The 20,994-nt window shown below is 50.6% G+C and overlaps 1 protein-coding gene across 4 annotated transcripts in view; it reads left to right on the forward strand.

Annotated features, from left to right (window-relative positions):
• PPARD (peroxisome proliferator activated receptor delta) overlaps positions 1–12,413 on the forward strand; it is an 85,838-nt gene extending 73,425 nt beyond the window's left edge. For 3 of the 4 annotated variants that reach the window (XM_025383428.1, XM_025383427.1, XM_025383429.1), the window contains 5 exons: positions 4,548–4,702; positions 6,051–6,189; positions 8,168–8,370; positions 8,549–8,999; positions 10,057–12,413. In XM_025383428.1, the coding sequence (XP_025239213.1) occupies positions 4,548–4,702; positions 6,051–6,189; positions 8,168–8,370; positions 8,549–8,999; positions 10,057–10,304 (1,196 nt within the window). In that variant the 3' untranslated portion in view covers positions 10,305–12,413. The remainder of the gene's footprint in view (positions 1–4,547; positions 4,703–6,050; positions 6,190–8,167; positions 8,371–8,548; positions 9,000–10,056) is intronic. The other variant, XM_025383430.1, reaches the window with a different exon arrangement.
• Positions 12,414–20,994: the final 8,581 nt, after the last annotated feature.

The following is a 20,994-nucleotide window of genomic DNA, read 5'->3' on the forward strand; positions in this document are numbered from 1 at the left end:
TCCAAAGGCAGCCTGGAGGCAGAATCTCCTCTTCCACAGTGGGGCCATGGTAGGCACTCAGTCTTTTTTCTTTCTTTTTTTTTTTTTTGAGACAGAGTCTCGCTCTGTCGCCCAGGCTGGAGTGCAGTGGTCGGATCTCAGCTCACTGCAAGCTCCGCCTCCCGGGTTTACGTCATTCTCCTGCCTCAGCCTCCCGAGTAGCTGGGACTACAGGCGCCCGCCACCTCGCCCGGCTAGTTTTTTTTTGCATTTTTTAGTAGAGACGGGGTTTCACCGTGTTAGCCAGGATGGTCTCGATCTCCTGACCTCGTGATCCGCCTGTCTCGGCCTCCCAAAGTGCTGGGATTACAGGCTTGAGCCACTGCGCCTGGCTGAACTCAGTCTTTTTTCTTAAGGCCTTCAGTTGTTGGATGAGGGCCACTCACATTATGGAGGTAATCTGCTTTACTCAAAGTCTTCTGATTTAAATGTTAGTTACATCTAAAAAATACCTTCCTAGTGGTCGGGCGCAGTGGCTTACACCTGTAATCCCTGCACTTTGGGAGGCCGAGGTGGGTGGATCCCCTGAGGTCAGGAGTTTGAGACCAACCTGGCCAACGTGGTGAAACCCTGTCTCTACTAAAAATACCAAAAAAACTAGCCGAGCACCTGTAATCCCAGCTACTCTGGGGGCTGAGGCAGGAGAATCACTTGAACCCGGGAGGCAGAGATGCAGTGAGCTGAGATCGTGCATTGTACGCCAGCCTGGGGGACAAGAGCGAGACTTCATCTCAAAAAAAAAAAAAAAAAACCTTCTTAGCAACGTTGTTTGGTCAAACAACTGGACACCATGGCCTAATCAAGTTGATAGGTAAGATCAACACAGCTGCTATCAGCAAGTTACTTAAGCTTCTGAGCCTTGGAGCCTCGGCTTCCTTGCCTATAAAGTGGGGGTAAGAAGACCATCTTGAAGGGTTGTTTTGAGGTTTTACGTGAGATTAAATGGGTGTCCAGTGGAGTGCCTTTAGCGGGACACCTGCTTGCCCCCACCTCTACCCGGGACTTCATGGTGTGGGGGAAGTGGTGGAACCTTCAGAACCTGGCCCCTAGTATGGGAAGAATTCTGCCATCACCTTTCTTTGAGCAGAGAGAGAAGCAGCCCCCTTCCGTGACAGTCACATGCATGGGTGATGGCTCATTCCAAAATCCTGCACCTCTTACTGCCCCTTACCTGGTGTTGCCCCACTCTATCTCATGTTCTAGTTTTCTTGTCTCTTTCTCTTTTTTTCTATTTTATTATTTTCCTGTAGGCACAAGTGAGTTATAGTAAGTTAAGTTACATCTTACCTTTCCTTGTTTTTCTTGTTTATTTATTTGTTTATTTTTTTGAGACAAGGTCTTTTTCTGTCAGCAAAGGCTGGAGTACAGTGGTGCAATCACAGCTCACTGCAACCTCGACCTCCCAGGCTCAAGTCATCTTCCCACATTCAGGCAATCCTCCTGCCTCAGCCTCCCAAGTAGCGGGTCCCACAGGCATGTGCCACCACACCCAGCTAGTTATTTAAATTTTTTATAGAGACGGGGTCTCACTATGTTGCCAGGCTGGTCTCAAACTCCTGGGCTCAAGTGATCCTCCCGCCTCAGCCTCCCAGCGTGTTGGGATTATAGGTATGAGCCACTGCACCTGGCCTTTTGTTTTTTTTAAGTAGAGACAGTCATGCTTTGTCACCCAGGCTGGTGTACAGTGGCACTATCACAGCTCTTCTAGGCTCAAGGATCTTCCTGCCTCAGCCTCCTCAGTAGCAGGCACTATAGGCAGGTGCCATGACACCCAACTATTTTTTTTTATTTTTTGTAGAGACGGGGTCTCACTACGTTGCTCCTGGCCTCAGGTGATCCTCCTGGCTTGGCCTCCCAGAGTATTGGGATTACTGGCGTGAGCTACCACACTCAGCCGTTACCCTTTTTTTTTTTTTTTGAGACGGTCTTACTCTGTTGCCAGGCAAGAGTGCAGTGGCACGATCTCAGCTCACTACAGTCTCCACTCCCCCACCCCCAGGTTCAAGTGATTCTCCTGCCTTAGCCTCCCGAGTAGCTGGGATTACAGGCACGAGCCACTGTGCCTGGCTAATTTTTATAGTTTTAGTAGAGACAGGGTTTCACCATGTTGGCCAGGATGGTTTCAATCCCTTGACCTCATGATCCACCCGCATCGGCCTCCCAAAGTGCTGGGATTACAGGCGTGAGCCACAACGCCTGGCCCTGCTGTTACTTTCTTACCTCAGCTATTTGAGGGCAGAGTCTAGGTCCTGCCCTGCATATAGAAGGTGCTTATCATGTGTCTTTTGAGTGAACACAGAGGGTGACATTGTCACGTGCAGTGCCAACAGCAACCAAATGACTAGACACCTGCTGACTTTCCATGGCCACAGGGAGGAAGAGAAAGGCACCTGCAGGAGGTGTGAATAATCTAAGGGTATTGGCCACCGTGGACAAGACTCGGTGGTGGAAGTGAGCGCCGAGATCCAAAGGGAACGTGAGTAGAGATATGCAGAGTCTAGCAGAGGAAGCAGACGTGCAGGCCACAAAAACAAAATTACAAGAAATGCCACAACGCAAGCATATGCTCATGGACTGCACAGATTCAAGGAGGAAATGCCAGAAACCCTGCCTGCCCCAGCATCTGCGTGGGCGTCCACAAAGGGTTTCTGTCATGTTCTCTCTTTTTCTTCCAACATCCGGTGCTGTGAGTTTTATTGTCCCTGTTATAATGCCTCCAGGAGTGGCAGGTCCTGCCCAGCCCCGTCAGCCAGTTGGTGCTTCTGTCAGGACACCCAGGCAGCCTGAGGACTGCCAATTGTGCAGAGAGCTATCACGTGCCTGCTGCGTGCCCAGCACCTCACACAGCTCTCAGTGCCAGACCACGCTGGTGCCCTGGTGGACAAAGTTCCTGGCCTTGTGGCCCTTATGTCTAGTGGGTGGCTCCCAACAATGAACACACACAGGATATGTCAGGCGGTGACAAAGGCCTGAGAAGACCAAAGCAGCTTCACCCTCCCAGAGCACAGCTTTTCCCTCCCAGGCCCGAGAGATGGAGGGAGCCCACTCTCCCAGTCTGGGTCAAGAGGAACAGTTACACACCTTGGAATGACTGAAGTTGGGAGCTAAGGTGCCAGGACAAGACAGGCCATTTTAGGAACCAGAGACTTGTGTCACCCCTAAACCTCACCAGCCAGGAGGGGAGCAGCCCACTGGGTCCTCTCTGCCACGGTTGGGTGCTTCTTGTGCTCCCCCTCCTGTGGCCAGGATAGGGGAAGGAGGCTTTCCTGCTGCCACTTCTAGGACCCAAGGGGAAGCTGGGGGAGTGGGGAGACCGTGTGGGGAGGATGGAGTGCACTTTGGTCGGTAGCAGGTGGATAGTTACTCACATGGTGGGGAAATGAAGGTTGCTTGGCGTGTATAGTAGAGAGGTATTACTGCAGGCCTGGAAAACATTAGTCTGGGTTCATCTCCATGGCTTGGGTCCCGCTGATGTCCCCTTCTACTCAAAATGGCTGATTCTCTGGTTTGGAGGTTTGGCACCTGCTTTTGGGGAGGTTGCTCAGTCATTAGAGAAGAGTGCAGAGGTTGGACGATCATCATGGCAGAAGCAGGACAGCTGGTATGTGAGGCCATGAAACCAGCTCTGGGCTAGGAGTCAGGAAGCTGAGGCTTAGTTCAGGTCCCCTTTCCAAGATGAAGAGATCATTTCTGAGTGTCCAAAGGGCACTGGGAAGAGATTCATAGCAGTTCTTAGGAAATCATCTGACAGCAGGTGTATCCTGAAGTCATAGCCTTAGCAAACTGCCTTCCCCACCAATACACTCAACACCCTGTGGTTCAAACATCTATACATTTGATAGAAAAACCTGGAGAAATTCAGTGTGTTCTTAATCAATATGACTGATACCTAAGCTGTTCTACTCAAGCAAGAAGTTTCATGGGAATGAACGTGAGCTTCTTGAGAGATTGTTTACAGCATCCCTGGAGTCTATGCAAGAATAGAACTTCCTCTGGGGGATGGTGGGGAGGCTAGCTCTGCAGAGGTCTACAGTCCTGCAGTTTCTGCAAAACACATTGCACACATCTCCACGTGGGCCACACAGTGGCAACCTCTGAACCGGGAGAGCTGCTTCCTAAGGGCCATCTAAAGATTGTGTGTCTGCTTTCTCCCTCTTGCTTTCCTCCTCCCAAAACACAGCCATTTTCCTCCCTACTGCTGCCGCATAGTGAGTTCAGCCCAGGAAGCCTTTGACCCAACCCCAGTGGTAATAGCTGCCGTGTACTGAACATCTTCTGTATGCTAGGCTCTGGGAGAAGCACTGTGGAGACTTTTTGCCCGTCCTCCCAGAGAAGCTGTCAATACCCCTGGTTCAGGTTCTAGGTGAAGAAACTGGTCCTTAGAAAAGTTGACTCCTTGAGTCCACACAGCTGTTAAGTGACTGAGCTGAGGGCTGTGGGGCTGTTCCCACGCCCTGGCTTCCAGGCCTGGCAGCGTGTGGAGCTGCCCCTCCATCGTGTGTCCGCAGACCTCTCCCGGAGCTCCTCGCCACCCTCACTGCTGGACCAGCTGCAGATGGGCTGTGACGGGGCCTCGTGTGGCAGCCTCAACATGGAGTGCCGGGTGTGCGGGGACAAGGCATCGGGCTTCCACTACGGCGTCCATGCATGTGAGGGGTGCAAGGTACGGACTCGGGGGAGTGGTCGCTGGCCACTGAGGCACTGGTCACGTGGTGAATTGACCCTCCACAAAGCTTTCCCTGCCTTGGGGTAGGGCCCTGACTGTGTCCACTGCAGAATTCCTGCCCAGGAGGCAGCCAGACCCTTGGGCTCCAGACCTCAGCTCTGGGCACTGCAGGAGAGGAGGGAGTTCCCTTGTCAAGCCTACCCTGCCAGGCACCTGTGTTGACCCAGCTTTGTGGGTGATTGTGCCCCCCTGGGGGCCAGGCAGGCAGGACAGAATGAGGGTCTTGGGCTGAGGTCTGGGTTTCCTGTTTCTCAAAGCTCAAAGGGGACTCTTTGAGAAAAAGGACAGACATTTGTTTTTCCACTGACATTTGTGGATCCTTCCTAACTTCACACACATCAAAATCTCACGATTATTTTATTGAACCACCACCTCACAAATATACAGAACCAGATAAATTTATGAGAAACCAAGTTAGCCGTGAGACAATCTTATGTTACCAAACTAACAATGAAGCTTTTTTTTTTTTTTTTTTTTGAGATGGAATCTTGCTCTGTCGCCTAGGCTGGAGTGCAGTGGCGTGATCTCAGTTAATTGCAACCTCCACCTCCCGGGTTCAGGAGATTCTCCTGCCTCAGCCTCCAGAGTAGCTGGGATTACAGGTACACACCACTATGCCTGGCTAATTTTCATACTTTTAGTAGAGATGGGGTTTCACCATGTTGGCCAGGCTGGTCTTGAACTCCTGACCTCAGGTGATACACCTGTCTCGGCCTCCCAAAGTGCTGGGATTACAGGCGTGAGCCACTCTGCCCAGCCCCAACAAAGAAGCTTTAGGACTTCTTTAGGCATTTAAAATAGTTGTGTTCTTTTTGTTTTTTGTTTTTTTGAGACAGAGTTTCACTATTATTGTCCAGGCTGGAGTGTAATGGCGCGATCTTGGCTCACTGCAACCTCTGCCTCGCGTGTTCAGGAGATTTCCCTGCCTCAACCTCCTGGGTAGGTGGGATTACAGGGGTGTGCCACCACACTTGGCTAATTTTTCTGTATTTTTAGTAGAGACGGGGTTTCACCATCTTGGCCAGGCTGGTCTCAAACTCCTGACCTCAGGTGATCGGCCCACCTTGGCTTCCCAAAGTCTGGGATTACAAGCGTGAGCCACTGCGCCCAACCTAAAATAGTTTTAATTAAAGTTTCAGAATTATTTATTTTCCTTCTCCATCTCCCCTCCAAAAAAATTTCTCCTCATTACTTCCAAATTTCAGGAGTATGCATTATCAGGCCCTTTGGCACAACCTCCCCCCACCTCCTGGTGGCCTTTCCTCACCTGTTCTTGGTGCCTCAGGGCTTCTTCCGTCGGACGATCCGCATGAAGCTGGAGTACGAGAAGTGTGAGCGCAGCTGCAAGATTCAGAAGAAGAACCGCAACAAGTGTCAGTACTGCCGTTTCCAGAAGTGCCTGGCACTGGGCATGTCACACAACGGTGAGAGCTGACCAGGGCAACACAGGCTGCTGGCTCCACACAGCCTGAAACCAGGGTCCAGGGAGCCCTCGGGGCAGCCCAGAGGGGGCGCCTGTAGAGCAGTGCCTGGCACACAGTAAGCACCATGGCTGTTGGCTGTTGGCTTTGCTGATCTGGACCTTGGGTCTTAGAGCCTAAGACCTGCCAGTTCCTCAGACTGCCAGCATCTACCATGGTCCCAGGCCTGGGGTAGTCTCTACCTCCCTGTACCTGAGGTTTACCCATTCTGGCCCAGAAGGGAACTGAGAATTGATAACAGCTTGAACAATTTGGGGAACACCAGTCCCAGAAACTCAAGCCTGTCTCAGATGACCTGACGCAGCATGAAAGCTACTGCCAAGGCCAGGGATCCCCTTGGCCCTTCTTGGTTATAGAAGGCAGGCAGTAGCCAGTAAGTGACCACATCTGTCAACTGCCAGGAGCCAGGCAGAAGTTTCTTGGAGGTCAGCCACTCCCCAGAGACAAAGCCTTCTCTGCCCTGTGCTCCAGGCCTCCTGCAGAGCCTTGTCTTCGGACTCCTAGGGTAGGATATTGCAAAGCCCACCTGTCCCCTTAGTACCTCTCTGAGTCAGACCCCTAGAGGACAGGGGAGAGCCTCTTGTGATCTTGACAGGCAGGTTAGCTGCTTGGCCAGCTTTTACCCAGGGATGCCCTAACTGCCTTGCATCTTAGAGGGTAGCAGGACCTGAGCCCTCCATTTGCGGCTCTCCTGGGTAATGGGGTCTGGCAGGTCTGGGTTTGACTCCTTTCCTAGGAAATCTCAGAACTAACTGAATCCCTCTCCTCACGCTAACTCTGAGAGAAGTCGCATTCGTATCCTACTTAATTACTAATGACAACAATTTTTGAGTGCTTACTATGTGAGGATTCTTATTTAATCTAATAACTCAGTACATTTTTAAAAGTATTAGCCTCATTTTTCTGATTAAAAAAGAAAAGTGGCCAGGTGCAGTGGCTCACACCTGTAATCCCATCACTTTGGGAGGCCAAGCAGGCAGGAGGATTGCTTGAGTCCAGGAGTTTAAGACCAGCCTGAGCAACATAGTGAGACCGTGTCTCTAAAAAAAAAAAAAAAAAAAAAAAAAAACAGCCAGGCTTGGTGGTGGCATGCACCTGTAGTCTCAGCTACTCAGAAGGTTGAGGTGGGAGGATCACTTTAGCCAAGGAGGTCAAAGCTGCAGTGAGCCATGATTTGCCACTGTACTCCAGCCTGGACAAGAGTGGAGACCCTGTCTCAAAAAAAAGAAAAGAAAAAAGCCGGGCATAGTGGCACACGCCTATAATCCCAGCATTTTGGGAGGCCAAGGCGGGTGGATCACCTGAGGTCAGCAGTTCGAGAGCATCCTGGCCAAGATGGTGAAACCCCGTCTCTACTAAAAAAAAATACAAAAACTAGCCGGGCATGGTGGCGGACACCTGTAATCCCAGCTACTTGGGAGACTGAGGCAGAGAATTGCTTGAGCCCGGGAGGCAGAGGTTGTAGTGAGCCGAGATCGTGCCACTGTACTCCAGCCTGGGAGACAGAGCAAGACTCTGTCTCAAAAAAAAGAAAAAGAAAAGTGAAGGAGTCTGCCCCAAGTCACACAGCTAGTAAACTGCTCAGCTGGAACTCACACCCAGGCCTTTGTCACCAAAGTCTGTCTTACCCCAGTCAGAGTAGCTCAGTCACTCAGTATGTTAGAGCCCTTGTGTTCTGGGCACTGTGAACAAAACAGACAAAATCACTGCTCTTGCAAAGATACACCCCCCAAAAAAATCATGTCTTGTGGAGCTTGCAATCTGGAGGGGCCACCCCAGCATTCCCACCTTGCTGACTCTAGAGCTTCTGGGGGCCCTGGGCTCCAAAAGGATTTGGCCCATGCACCTGTAAAGGGATGGGGATGTCAGAGGTGCTGGGGCCTGCCTGGGCTCCTTGCTGACTGCCCTCTTCCTTGTGCAGCTATCCGTTTCGGCCGGATGCCGGAGGCTGAGAAGAGGAAGCTGGTGGCGGGGCTGACGGCAAATGAGGGGAGCCAGTACAACCCACAGGTGGCCGATCTGAAGGCCTTCTCCAAGCACATCTACAATGCCTACCTGAAAAACTTCAACATGACCAAAAAGAAGGCCCGCAGCATCCTCACTGGCAAAGCCAGCCACACAGCGGTGAGTGTTGCTGCTCGGCCTGGCAGTATCCTGGGCTCTGGGTCCCACTGCTGCCTGCCTGACTCCTGGGAGAGCCAGGCCTTCTCCCTCCCTCAACTTCATGGTGCAGGCAAGGGATATGGGGAGCACAGGGTGGGGGTCTCCCGAATCCTGGTCTCTAACAGGGCCTGGTTTTCAGCCCTTTGTGATCCACGACATCGAGACATTGTGGCAGGCAGAGAAGGGGCTGGTGTGGAAGCAGCTGGTGAACGGCCTGCCTCCCTACAAGGAGATCAGCGTGCACGTCTTCTACCGCTGCCAGTGTACCACGGTGGAGACCGTGCGGGAGCTCACCGAGTTCGCCAAGAGCATCCCCAGCTTCAGCAGCCTCTTCCTCAACGACCAGGTTACCCTTCTCAAGTATGGCGTGCACGAGGCCATCTTCGCCATGCTGGCCTCCATCGTCAACAAGGATGGGCTGCTGGTAGCCAACGGCAGTGGCTTTGTCACCCGCGAGTTCCTGCGCAGCCTCCGCAAACCCTTCAGTGATATCATTGAGCCCAAGTTTGAATTTGCTGTCAAGTTCAACGCCCTGGAACTTGACGACAGTGACCTGGCCCTATTCATTGCGGCCATCATTCTGTGTGGAGGTGAGTGAGAGTGTGGCAGGCGGGCTGGCCCGGCACACCCAGTCGTCCTGGGGGCTGGCCCACGCTGCAGGGCACTGTGCCTGAGCTCTGACAGTGTGGGGAAGTGTCCCTTTGATCTTCGCAGTGGAACATGCAAGGCACTGACTGACCATGCAGGATTAGCTCCATCTCATTATGTATGTAGATGGAGGTGGAGATAGAAAAGAGACTCAGCCAGACATGGTGGCTCACGCCTGTAATCCCAGCACTTTGGCAGGCCAAGGTAGGCGAATCACTTGAGGTCAGGAGTTTGAAACTAGCCTGGCCAACATGGTGAAACCCCATCTCTACTAAAAATACAAAAAATTAGCCAGATGTGGTGGCACGCACCTGTAATCCCAGCTACTTGGGAGGCTGAGCCAGGAGAATCGGAGAGGTGGAGGTTGCAGTGAGCCAAAATCCCACCACTGCACTCCAACCTGGGTGACAGAGCGAGACCCTGTCTCAAAAAAAAGGAAAAGGACTAACAGGCAGTATGCTGTCATGTTAATGTGGGGTGGAAAAATTGTCTGCATTGTCTCTGCATTTTTTAAATTCCAACACAATAAATACAATAATAACTGTGCTAACTAACCGTGGCCTAGAGCTTACTTCATGCCAGGCACTGTTCCTTTTCATCGATAATGACTCACTTGATCCTCACAACAAACCTGTGCAGGAAGAATGTTTTCTATCTCCATTTTACACATCAGAGAGGCTGAGTGACCTGCCCATAGCTTCATCTATAGGCTGTGGCAGACACAGGATTTGAATTAAGCATTGAGTCTCTTAACCACGATACTATGTTGCCTAATCGGGGCGGGGGGGGGAAAAAACCATTGGCAAAAAACGAAAGAAGTGGATTAAGACCAGGGGTAGGGAGACTAGAACACCCAGTGGAGCATTGCTGACGGGACAGGGCTTGGTCTGTCACGGCCAAGGAGGCCTGCTGTCCCCTGGGCCAAGTCACCTCTTGGGGTGGAGGTAGGGGAGCTCCACTGCCTTTCTGAGCTCCCTGGCATGCCCTGTGTCCCCACAGACCGGCCAGGCCTCATGAACGTTCCACAGGTGGAGGCTATCCAGGACACCATCCTGCGTGCCCTCGAATTCCACCTGCAGGCCAACCACCCCGATGCCCAGTACCTCTTCCCCAAGCTGTTGCAGAAGATGGCTGACCTGCGGCAGCTGGTCACCGAGCATGCGCAGATGATGCAGCGGATCAAGAAGACCGAGACCGAGACCTCGCTGCACCCTCTGCTCCAGGAGATCTACAAGGACATGTACTAAGGGCGGCACCCAGGCCTCCCTGCAGGCTCCAGTGGGGCCGGCACTGGAGGGGCCCACCCACGTGACTTTTCCGTTGACCAGCCCTTGAGCACCTGGCCTGGAGCAGCGGAGTCCCATGCTCGCTGTCAGACACATGACACCCACCGCCTCTGGCTCCCTGTGCCCTCTCTCCCGCTTCCTCCAGTCAGCTCTCTTCCTGTCTGTTGTCTCCCTCTTTCTCAGTTCCTCTTTCCTTTCTAATTCGCTTACTCTATTTCTTCCTTTCTGTAGGCTTCTCCTCTTCCCTTCTCCCTTGCCCTCCCTTTCTCCAACCCCCATGTCTGTCCTCCTTTCTTATTCTGTGAGATGTTTTGTATGATTTCACCAGCAGCATAGAACAGGACCTCTGCTTTTGCACACGCTTTCTCCAGGAGCAGAAGGGAGTGGGGCCTGCCCTCTGCCCCATCAATGCACCTGCAGTCTTAGGGTCCTCACTTCTGTCTCCTGTCTTCAGAGCAAAAGACTTGAGCCATCCAAAGAAACACTAAACTGTCTGGGCCTGGGTTCCAGGGAAGGCTGAGCATGGCCTGGACTGACTGTAGCAGCCTGTAGTCTTAGGGTCCCCGCTGTAAAGGACAGTGGGCAGGAGGCCCAGGCTGAGAGCCAGATGCCTCCCCAAGACTGTAATTGCTCCTCCGAGGCTGAGGCCACCCACTGACCCAACTGATCCTGCTCCAGCAGCACTCCTCAGCTCCACTGACACCCAGCGTCCTTCCATCTTCTTCACACTGGTTTGCCAGGCCAGTGTTGCTGATGGCTCCCTCCACTGGCCGCTGGACGGCAGTCTCCCAGCTTGGAAGTAGGCAGGGTTCCCTCCAGGTAGGCCCCCACCTCATTGAAGAGGAGCAAGTCTCAAGAGAAGGAGGAGGGGTTGGTGGTTGGAGGAAGCAGCACACGCAATTCTGCCCCTAGGACTGGGGGTCTCAGTTCTGGGGTCAGGCCAGGGAGAGCTCAGGGCAGGCCTTCCGCCAGCATACCCACTGCCCCCCTGCCCAGTAGCAGCCACCCACATTATGTCGGCACCCAGGGCCAGGGCCTGGCCTCACATCCTACTGCTCCTTTCTCTAGCTGGCTCCATGGGAGCTCAGGCCCCACTCTCCCTGAAACTGCCCCCTCCAGCACACACACAAGCACTGAAATCACTTTACCTGCAGGCTCCATGCACCTCCCTTCCCTCCCTGAGGCAAGTGAGAACCCGGAGAGAGGGGCCTGCAGGTGGGCAGGCAGGGCTGGGCCAGGTCTCTGGGGAGGCAGGAGTCCTGCAGGTCCTGCTGAGTCAGCCCAGCACCTGCTCCCAGTGGGAGCTTCCTGGGATAAACTGAGCCTGTTCATTCTGATGTCCATTTGTCCCAACAGCTCTGCCGCCCTCCTCTTCCCCTTTACTCAGCCCAGCTGGCCACCTAGAAGTCTCCCTGCACAGCCTCTGGTGTCCGGGGACCTTGTGGGACCAGTCCCACACCGCTGGTCCCTGCCTTCCCCTGCTTCCAGGTTGAGGTGCGCTCACCTCAGAACAGGGCCAAAGCACAGCTGGGCATGCCATGTCTGAGTAGGGCAGAGCCCTCCAGGCCTGCAGGGGCAAGGGGCTGGCTGTAGTCTCAGAGCACAGAGGTAGGAGAGCTGGAGTTCGAGCCCAGGCTTACTGGGTCCTGCCTGGTCCTCCCTCCCAAGGGGCCATTCTGTGTGTGACTCTGGGTGGAAGTGCTCAGCCCTTGCCCCTACTGGCGCTGTGGCCTCCCTTCCATGCCCCAGGATCACTCTCTACTGGCAGGATTCTTCCAGCTCCCCACCCACCCAGCTGATGGGGGTTGGGGTGCTTCCTTTCAGGCCAAGGCTATGAAGGGACGGCTGCTGGGACCCACCTCCCCCTCCCCCACCACGTGCCGCATCCCTACCCCGACCCCTGCCCCGACCTGGGTCTGGTGCTGAGGATACAGCTCTTCTCAGTGTCTGAACAATCTCCAAAATTGAAATGTATATTTTTGCTAGGAGCCCCAGCTTCCTGTGTTTTTAATATAAATAGTGTACACAGACTGACGAAACTTTAAATAAATGGGAATTAAATATTTAAGAGCCAACTGGAAGCTGACTCAGTTACTTGAATGTTTTTCCTGGGGCTGACAGGGCTCCACACCTCCTCCACATCCAGTACTGGAGGGCAAAGGAGGCTTTGGGTGCCAAAGCCCTCCTGTGCGTCCACCTCGCTTTGCTCACCACTTGTCAGTCGGGTGGACGACTGTGCCATTTCCACCCTGCAGAGAGAATTTGGGGTGTGAGGGTACAAAGGATGTGTGGTACCCTGGTGGAGCAGCTGGGCTCTGGGGAACGGGAAGGCCCCTGGAGGAGGCGGATGCAGGACTCAATAGATCAAAGCCAGTTTTTCATCACCACGAGAGGTCATGGCTTTCCTCTCCTGTGCTGCCACCCGGTTCTCTCCTGTCTTTCCTGTGGTTCCATTTCCCCAGGGGTCCAGTAGAGCCCAGCCCCCAGCAGCCATGGGTTTGTCTGCAGTGCGAGGCCAGGTCAGGGTATGTAACAGAGTATGTGTTTATCTAGTCAGGAAAAAACTACAGCTAAATAGTTCCAAATGGGGAATGTACTGCAGGGAGTCGTTGCAAAAGTATTGGAAGTACTGAAAGATCAACAGGGGGAAATAGAAGTCATCCAGAGATGAGTAACTGCAGGAAGCCATTCTCACCTCCAGGGCTGAATGGGAAAATGGTATCATTTGGGGGCCACCATTGCTAGAACACACACTGACACTGCAGCAACCAGGAGCCTGAAGTCACCAGTTGATTTGACTGTAGAACCAGACTGCTGGCACCTGAGTTCATGCACATGGTACATATGGGGCCACCAGAGTGCCCAAGGCCACCACCACTGCTGCCCCTGTGACCTCACTGCTTGAGTGCTGTAGCCCCATAACTCATAGCCTGGTCTCAGCTGCTTCTGCCAGAAGTGCTGTCAGAGTTTGGGGTTGGGGAAGCAAAGGATTCTTCCTTCTGCCTATCTTCCAGTCTGTTGCTTTTACCTCCCATTGGGGGAAAAAAATGGATGGTAGTCTAGGAAATGGAGTTTGTAGACTTCCACCCATAGAGGAGCATGTGGAAGGGTGGGAATTGAACCAAGCGTCTGCAGGCAAACAACTAGCACAGCGTACAGGCACCAGCCCCAGTGTGAGGGATCCCAGATGCCCACAGCTAAGGGATGGTCACTACAGGACTTGCCTCCCTGTTTTCTCTCTTTGCTGGTCATCTTGGCAGAGCAATGGGCATCTCTGAAATTGGTAGCCTTTTTTATAATGGAATCTTCTGGTTTACTTGGTGTTATAAGTAGAATGTTCATTCAGAAACAGAATGCTTGTTCCTCAGTACTCTAAGGAAAAATTAGCATTTAAACAAAAAGTTTTCTCAGCAAGGCAATTTTACTTTCTGCAGAAAGGGTGTTCCTCACAGATGGAACAATGGCGAGACTGCACACGAACAAAGGAGGGAAGCAATTTTTATCCCTTACACAGCTTGTCCTTGCTACTGTGTTCTGTCTCCATTGGCTGCAGCCGGACTGCACAATCTAAGCTAAACCCGGCTAGCTAATAACTTAAAACTTTATCCTAAATAGGTAAAGGCAAGGGAGAACAAAGGAAAAGAGGAAGTTGCTTGCAAAAGGACTTAGAAAAGTAATAACAAAATATATTGGTTAAAGTACAAGGACATCGAATGTACTCATTCCCTTATATCTAATAGCTACACAGGATAGGGCTTAACAGAGTTATTAGCACAGAACAAGGTGGCTTGAAGGAAGTTAGTCTTTAAAAGAAACTGTTATTTCTAACACTTATGATTTATTTTTTAACAAGAAGGGAAACTTTGAAGAGGAACCTTTTTACTTTCTACACTTGGTTTATTTTTCTCACCTCCCTATTCTTTCCCACACTATCAAGTGGGGAAAAAATAGTCAAAGACTGTGTGTGTTTCAGTTGTTAAAGGCCAGTCCTCTTCCCAGCACTGAAGCGGTAAGAACCCCATATACTAAATAACCAGTTCTCACTCAGTTCAGAGAGTCGAAGCTGTCTCAACCACTTTATCTGGGTTCTGGTGCTGCAAAGAGCATCATATTACTCTGGCCCCTGTTGTTACTATCCCTAACTGCTATTCCTTATTAAGCAGCTATTTATGCATTATACATACATCACCTCTAATCTTATAAGGTAAACCTTATCACCTGTCATTTTACAGAGGAGGAAGCACAATGAGAGATTAAGGGGTGTGCCTGTGGTCACAGCTAGGAAGAGGCATGGCCAGTATTCCATCCACAGCCTTAGGATCTCTGCTTTTCACCCAGGATCAAAACTTTGGAGACAATAGTTGGTCACCTGGTCTCTTCTTAATAATGCTCAGGACACATGAATCAAACATTTAAACTAAAAAAATAAGAAAGCAAACTTAGGAGACTTAGAAGATTCTCTTGGCAATAATTCTATAAACCTAAAAGTATTCTGAAATTAGAAGTTTATTAGAGAGATGGCCAGGCGTGGTGGCTCATACCTGTAATCCCAGCACTTTGAGAGGCCAAGGTGAGCGGATCACCTGAGATCAGGAGTTTGAGACCAGCCTTGCCAACATATTAAAACTCGGTCTCTACTAAACATACCAAAAACAAAAACCTGGGCATGGTGGTGTACACCTGTAATCCCAGCTACTCAGGAGGCTGAGGCTGGAGATCACTTGAACCCAGGAGTTCGAGGTAGCAGTGAGCTGAGTTCACACCACTGCACTCCAGCCTGGGTGACAGAGAGAGACTCTCTGTCTCAAAAAAAAAAAAAAAAAAAAAAAAAAAAGAATGATTTGAAAGAAAGAAAGAAACAGGGTCCTGAGCTTGTAGTATCCCTGGGAAGCCTGGCAAAAGCAAATGCAAAACCTTTCTGGAGGACAGATACAGGCAGTAGAGAATTCCCACAAAATCCTAGATACAAAAAAACAAGCCTGCATGAAAATAGACATAACAACCAGTGAAATTAGAGCCCTGGCACCTAAAAAAAATATAACTATTGACTGTTATAAAGGAAATAAATGTTTTACTTGGGAGGCTGAGGCAGGAGGATCACTTGAGCCCAGGTATTCGAGGTTGCAGTGAGCTATGATTGCGCCACTGCACTCCAGCATGGGTGACAGAGTGAGACCCTGTCTCAGAAAAATAGGCCGGGCACAGTGCCTCGTGCCTGTATCCCAGTACTTTGGGAGGCCAAGGCGGGCAGATCACAAGTTCAGAAGATTGAGACCATCCTGGCTACCACGGTGAAACCTGGTCTCTACTAAAAATACAAAAAATTAGCCAGGAGTGGTGGTGGGCACCTATAATCCCAGTTACTTGGGAGGCTGAGGCAGGAGAATGGTGTGAACCCAGGAGGCGGAGCTTACAGTAAGCTGAGATTGCACCACTGCACTCCAGCCTGAGCAACACAGGGAGACTCTGTCTCGAAAAATAAATAAATAAATAAATAAATAAATAAATAAATAAAATAAAAAATACATTAAAAAAAAATCAAGGTTGGGCATGGTGGCTCACACCTGTAATCCCAGCACTTTGGGAGGCCGAGGCAGGCGGATCACCCAAGGTCAGAAGTTCGAGGCCAGCCTGGCCAACGTGGTGAAACCCTGTCTCTACTAAAAACAAAAAATTAGCCGGACGCAGTGGCATGTGCCTGTGGTCCCAGCTGCTCTGGAGGCTGCTGACACAGGAGAATCTCTTGAACCTGGGAGACGGAGGTTGCGGTTAGCTGAGATCGAGCCACTGCACTCCAGCGTGAGCGACAGAGCGAGACTTCGACTCAAAAAAAAAATCAAAACATAAGAAAGGAATAATTTGCTTTTTTTGTTTTTTGTTTTTTTGTTTTGAGATGGAGTCTCACTCTGTAGCCCAGGCTGGAGTACAGTGGTGTGATCTCAGCTCACTGCAACCTCTGCCTCCCAGATTCAAGCGATTCTCCTGCGTCAGCCTCTGAAGTACCTGAGATTACAGGTGCCCGCCACCACGCACAGCTAATTTTTGTATTTTTGGTAGAGATGGGGTTTCACCATGTTGGTCAGGCTGGTCTCGAACTCCTGACCTCAGGTGATCTGCCCGCCTCAGCCTCCCAAAGTGTTAGGGTTGCTGGCATGAGCCATTGTGCCCAGCCAATTTGCTTTAAGAAAAAAAATTTTTAAAGAAATGCCTGGAACTTCCAGGGAAAAGAAAAAAAAAGACAAAACCTGAATGAAATAAAAATTACACAGCCAGAGATCATTTTTTGCACCTCGAGAAGGATCTGTAGAAATTTTCGGCCGGGCATGGTGGCTCACGCCTATAATCCCAGCACTTTGAGAGGCCGAGGTGGGCGGATCATGAGGTCACGAGATCAAGACCATCCTGGCCAACATGGTGAAACCCTGTTTCCACTAAAATACAAAACATTAGCCAGGCCTGATGTCGCATGCCCGTAGCCCAGCCCATCGGGAGGCTGAACCCGGGAGGCAGGGGTTGCAGTGAGTGAGCCAAGGTCGCACCATTGTACTCCTGCCTGGTGACCCAGGGAGACTCCATCTAAAAAAAAAAAAAAAAAAAAAAAAGAAATTTTCCAGAAAATAGCAAGGGAAATCGAGATATAGAAAATATGGAAAGAATAAATTATCATACACTGCAGAAGGGAGAAGTTGGTGCCGTACAATCAATTTGAAAAACAATTGGCAAAATCTAGTCCAGTTGAAGGTGCACGCAGTCTATTACCCTGCATTTTCCTATTAAAATGTGCCTGTGGATGCTACAGGGCACCACCCATATCCCACCCCTCAGGACCCAGCTGCTGGGGGTATTGGCTGCTGAATTCAAAGCTGAGTTCTTCTCGGGGAATTGCCCTTACCAAAGGAAGCTGCCTCACCCAAGGATATGCACATGCCCTGCTCAGGGAGTACAAAGGCCAAGCCTTCTTCCCCGTTTTGGGACAACTGGAAAGACTTGCCCAGCTCCAGAGCTGAGACTTCTCTTACAACTACATTGCAGCTTAACTTCAATGGTTAACTTAACTGGTTAGGGAGAATCCTCTAACCAATCCTGCTTCCTTCAGTTCCTTACAGGTGTTGTTCTAAAGAGCATTCCCCAGAAAGCGTTGTGCAAGTCAACTTCCAAACCTATTTCCTAGAGAAGCCATCCTGAGACCGTACCCTGAAAAGAAACCCATCAAATTACACCAAGACTCATATAAACGTTTACAGGAGCAATAGCAAACATTTGGAAACAATAAAAATGTTCACCAGGCTGATGCAGTGGCTCACGCCTGTAATCCCAGCACTTTGGGAGGGCAAGGCAGGAGGATCACTTGCGGCCAGGAGTTCAAGACCAGCCTGGGCAACATAGTGAAACCCCATCTTTCCAAAAAGTTTTGTTTTTGAGACGGAGTTTCACTCTTGTTTCCCAGTCTGGAGTGCAATGGTGTGATCTCGGCTCACTGCAACCTCTGTCTCCCAGGTTCAAGCAATACTCCTGCCTCAGTCTCCCAAGTAGCTGAGATTACAGGAGTGCGCCACCACGCCTAGCTAATTTTTTGTATTTTTAGTAGAAACAGGTTTCACTAGGTTAGCCAGGCTGCTCTCAAATTCCTGACCTCAGTTAATCCACCTGCCTCAGTCTCCCAAAGTGCTGGGATTACAGGCGTGAGACACCGTGCCCAGCCAAAAAGTTTTTAAAAATTAGCCGGGTGTGGTGGTACACGCCTGTAGTCCCAGCTACTCGGGAGGCTGAGGCAGAAGGATTGCTTGAGCCCAGATGTTTGAAGCTGCAGTGAGCTAAGATGGCACCACTGCACTCCAGCCTGGGCATAGAGAGAGACACTGTTCCCCCAAAATATAAAGTATTACAAACTTTTGCTACATACATTTAAAAATTTTCTGCCTGAAAAAAAAAAAAAAAAAAAAAAAAAAAAAAAACACCAAAAGGAAAAAATTTTAAACCAACAGTGTAAAAATGGCAAAACTATTGGGCTAATTTCTTTATTATATAAAGAACAGTTATAGGCCGGGCATGGTGGTTCACGCCTGTAATCCCAGCACTTTTGGAGGCCGAGGCAGGTGGATCACCTGAGGTCAGCAGTTCGAGATCAGCCTGGACAACATGGTAAAACCCCACCTCTACTAAAAATACAAAAATTAGCTGGGCATGGTGGCAGGCAACTGTAATCCCAGCTACTCAGGAGGTTGAGGCAGGAGAATCACTTGAAACCAGGAGGCAGAGGTTGCAGTGAGCAGAGATGGTACAATTGCACTCCAGCCTGGGTGACAAGAGCGAAACTCCATCTCAAAAAAAAAAAAAAAAAAAAAAAAAGAACAGTTCTAAATCAATGAGTAAAAGGTCAACCCAATTGAAAAATGAGCAAAGGATATGAACATAAAAAGAAATATCTCTTAATATGAAAAGATGCTTCACCTCACTCAGAGAAATGTGAATTAAAACTACAATGAGATACTGCTTTGTTTTTGCTTTTTTGAGACAGGGTTTTTACTCTGTCGCCCAGGCTGAGTGCTGTGGCGCAATCACAGCTCACTGCAGACTTGACCTCAGGCTCAAGCGATCCTGCTGCCTCAGCCACCTGAGTAGCTGGGACTACAGGCATGCACCACCACACCTCACTAATTATTGATTTTTTTGTAGAGACAGGGTCTTACTATGTTGCCCAGACTGGTCTCAAACTCCTGGGCTCAAACGATCCTCCCATCTTGGCCTCCCAAAGGCCTGGGATTACAGGTGTGAGCTGTGGCACCCAGCTGAGATACTGTCGTTTTACTTACCAAATTGAATACTAAAAAGTTTGATAACATTGTGTTAGCAAGGGTGTGCAGAAACGGGCATTCCATACTGTTGGTAGGATTGTAAACTGGTGCAGCCTCCAGTGAAGGTCATATTGGTAATACCTATAAAAATTTAAAAAAAAAAATTGATCCACAAAAGTGAAATATATAACAAAAATTTCCAGGACTATTGGTTTCCTAACCTAGTGTGTCAACCTACTGATAGGCATAGGAGGTTGTAAAATTCAATTTTAAAATCTCTCCTTTAACGTTTAAGTTAATTCCTCTTATTTGTTTTTTTAACTTCCGCATCTTGTCTCCCACACAGGGCAGTGCAATCTGGCAGAGACAGAATGGGCTTTGGAGGCATAAGATGGGAATTCAGGGAGTCTTAAGAGAAACAGAGCTGGAAGTGCTCTTAGAGGTCATGGTCCCCCTTCTCTAAGGTCCCCATCTCCTCAGACACATTATGTATCAGAGACCGAGGCCAAGGCCTGGGAGGCACCTTCTCCAAGGTCACATCAGGTCTCCTGGCTCCCCGCCTGTTGCTCTTTCCCTACTTTAAACCCTCCCTCACTGAGCTGCGTGTCAGGCCCGGTGCCAAGCAATCTTCAACTCTGGCCTCATTTCATTTTCACGACAACTTTATCAGATAAGCTTTGCTGCAAACAACTTAAGACAACAGATTGTTTACCTGGAAAAGGGAGTCATGAAGTATAGTGCCGGCTCACAGAAACTCCTGGCAGCCCAACTGCCAAACCTGGAGCCTCCTCGGCCAGAAACAATGTTCTTGTGCCCCACTGGGCTGCTCAGCACCCCCATCCCAGGGAGAAGGGGAGAAAGCCCCCGACCGACACTCCATCAGGGCCCAAACCCCATGGCCATGCTGCTCTCAGGACCAGGTGCGGGGGACAGACTCACTGAGACAGGGAATCAGTCTATCACCCAGCTCAGGCTCGCCATGGGGGCAGGGATATTCCAGCCTGGTTCTCGGGGCCGGTGGATTTCTGGGAGTGCTGGCGAGCCCCGGTATCAGTCAGGACCCAGGGGTTTGCAGGGAAGAGGCACACAGCATCTATTTGAGGAACTTGATTGAGAACTCTTGGGAAGAAGATGTGCTCAGGGTCAGTCCCTCCCAAACGGACATTTCCATAGGCCTCGTGGGGGGCAAGGACGTAGGCTCTGGGTCACTCAGGGTTAACCCCAAGCCAAGTGAACAATCTACTCTCAATATACCCAAAAAGGAGGCTCTGATGGGCTGACTCCCTCTCATCCAATGTGGAGAGTCCTCACCACACACAGCTTAAGGCAGCCCCCTCCTGGCTACCTCTTATAGTGGCCTTTGCTGGGACATCAACACTATTCTAATTTTTTGTGACCAGGTTAGCAAGCTGGTTTCATTGGTAAACACAGGCCAGGCAACAGGGACTTTTTGTGGAAAGATCTCAAGTCTGGAGGCAGGACCCGAGAGCCTCCTGGATCTGTCCAGTACAGGGCCAGTTTGGATCAGCCTCTCCATGCCCCCGCCCAGCTCACACCATCTCCCAGCCCGCACTCTGATCTCTCCACCTGACCTTAGCTCCACAGGTGGGGCTCATGTAGCTCTGACGGCGTGGGGAGGCTCCCAAGTGGCTTAGTCATAAATACCTTCAAACCACATGTTACTTCCCAAGCTACAGGACTCCCAGCCTCCAGGTCCTTAGTCCTGGGTCCCAGGTCCTCACGGCCCCCTCCCAAGTCACCCTGCCTTCCCAGACCATTAAAGTCCTTAAACCATCCCCCAATTTCCTCCAATAATTACCTAAACATCCTTGAGGGTCTTTATACCCCACCCACAG

The sequence above is a fragment of the Theropithecus gelada genome, chromosome 4 (genome assembly GCF_003255815.1).
Source record: "Theropithecus gelada isolate Dixy chromosome 4, Tgel_1.0, whole genome shotgun sequence".
NCBI classification, from domain to species: Eukaryota; Metazoa; Chordata; class Mammalia; order Primates; family Cercopithecidae; genus Theropithecus; species Theropithecus gelada.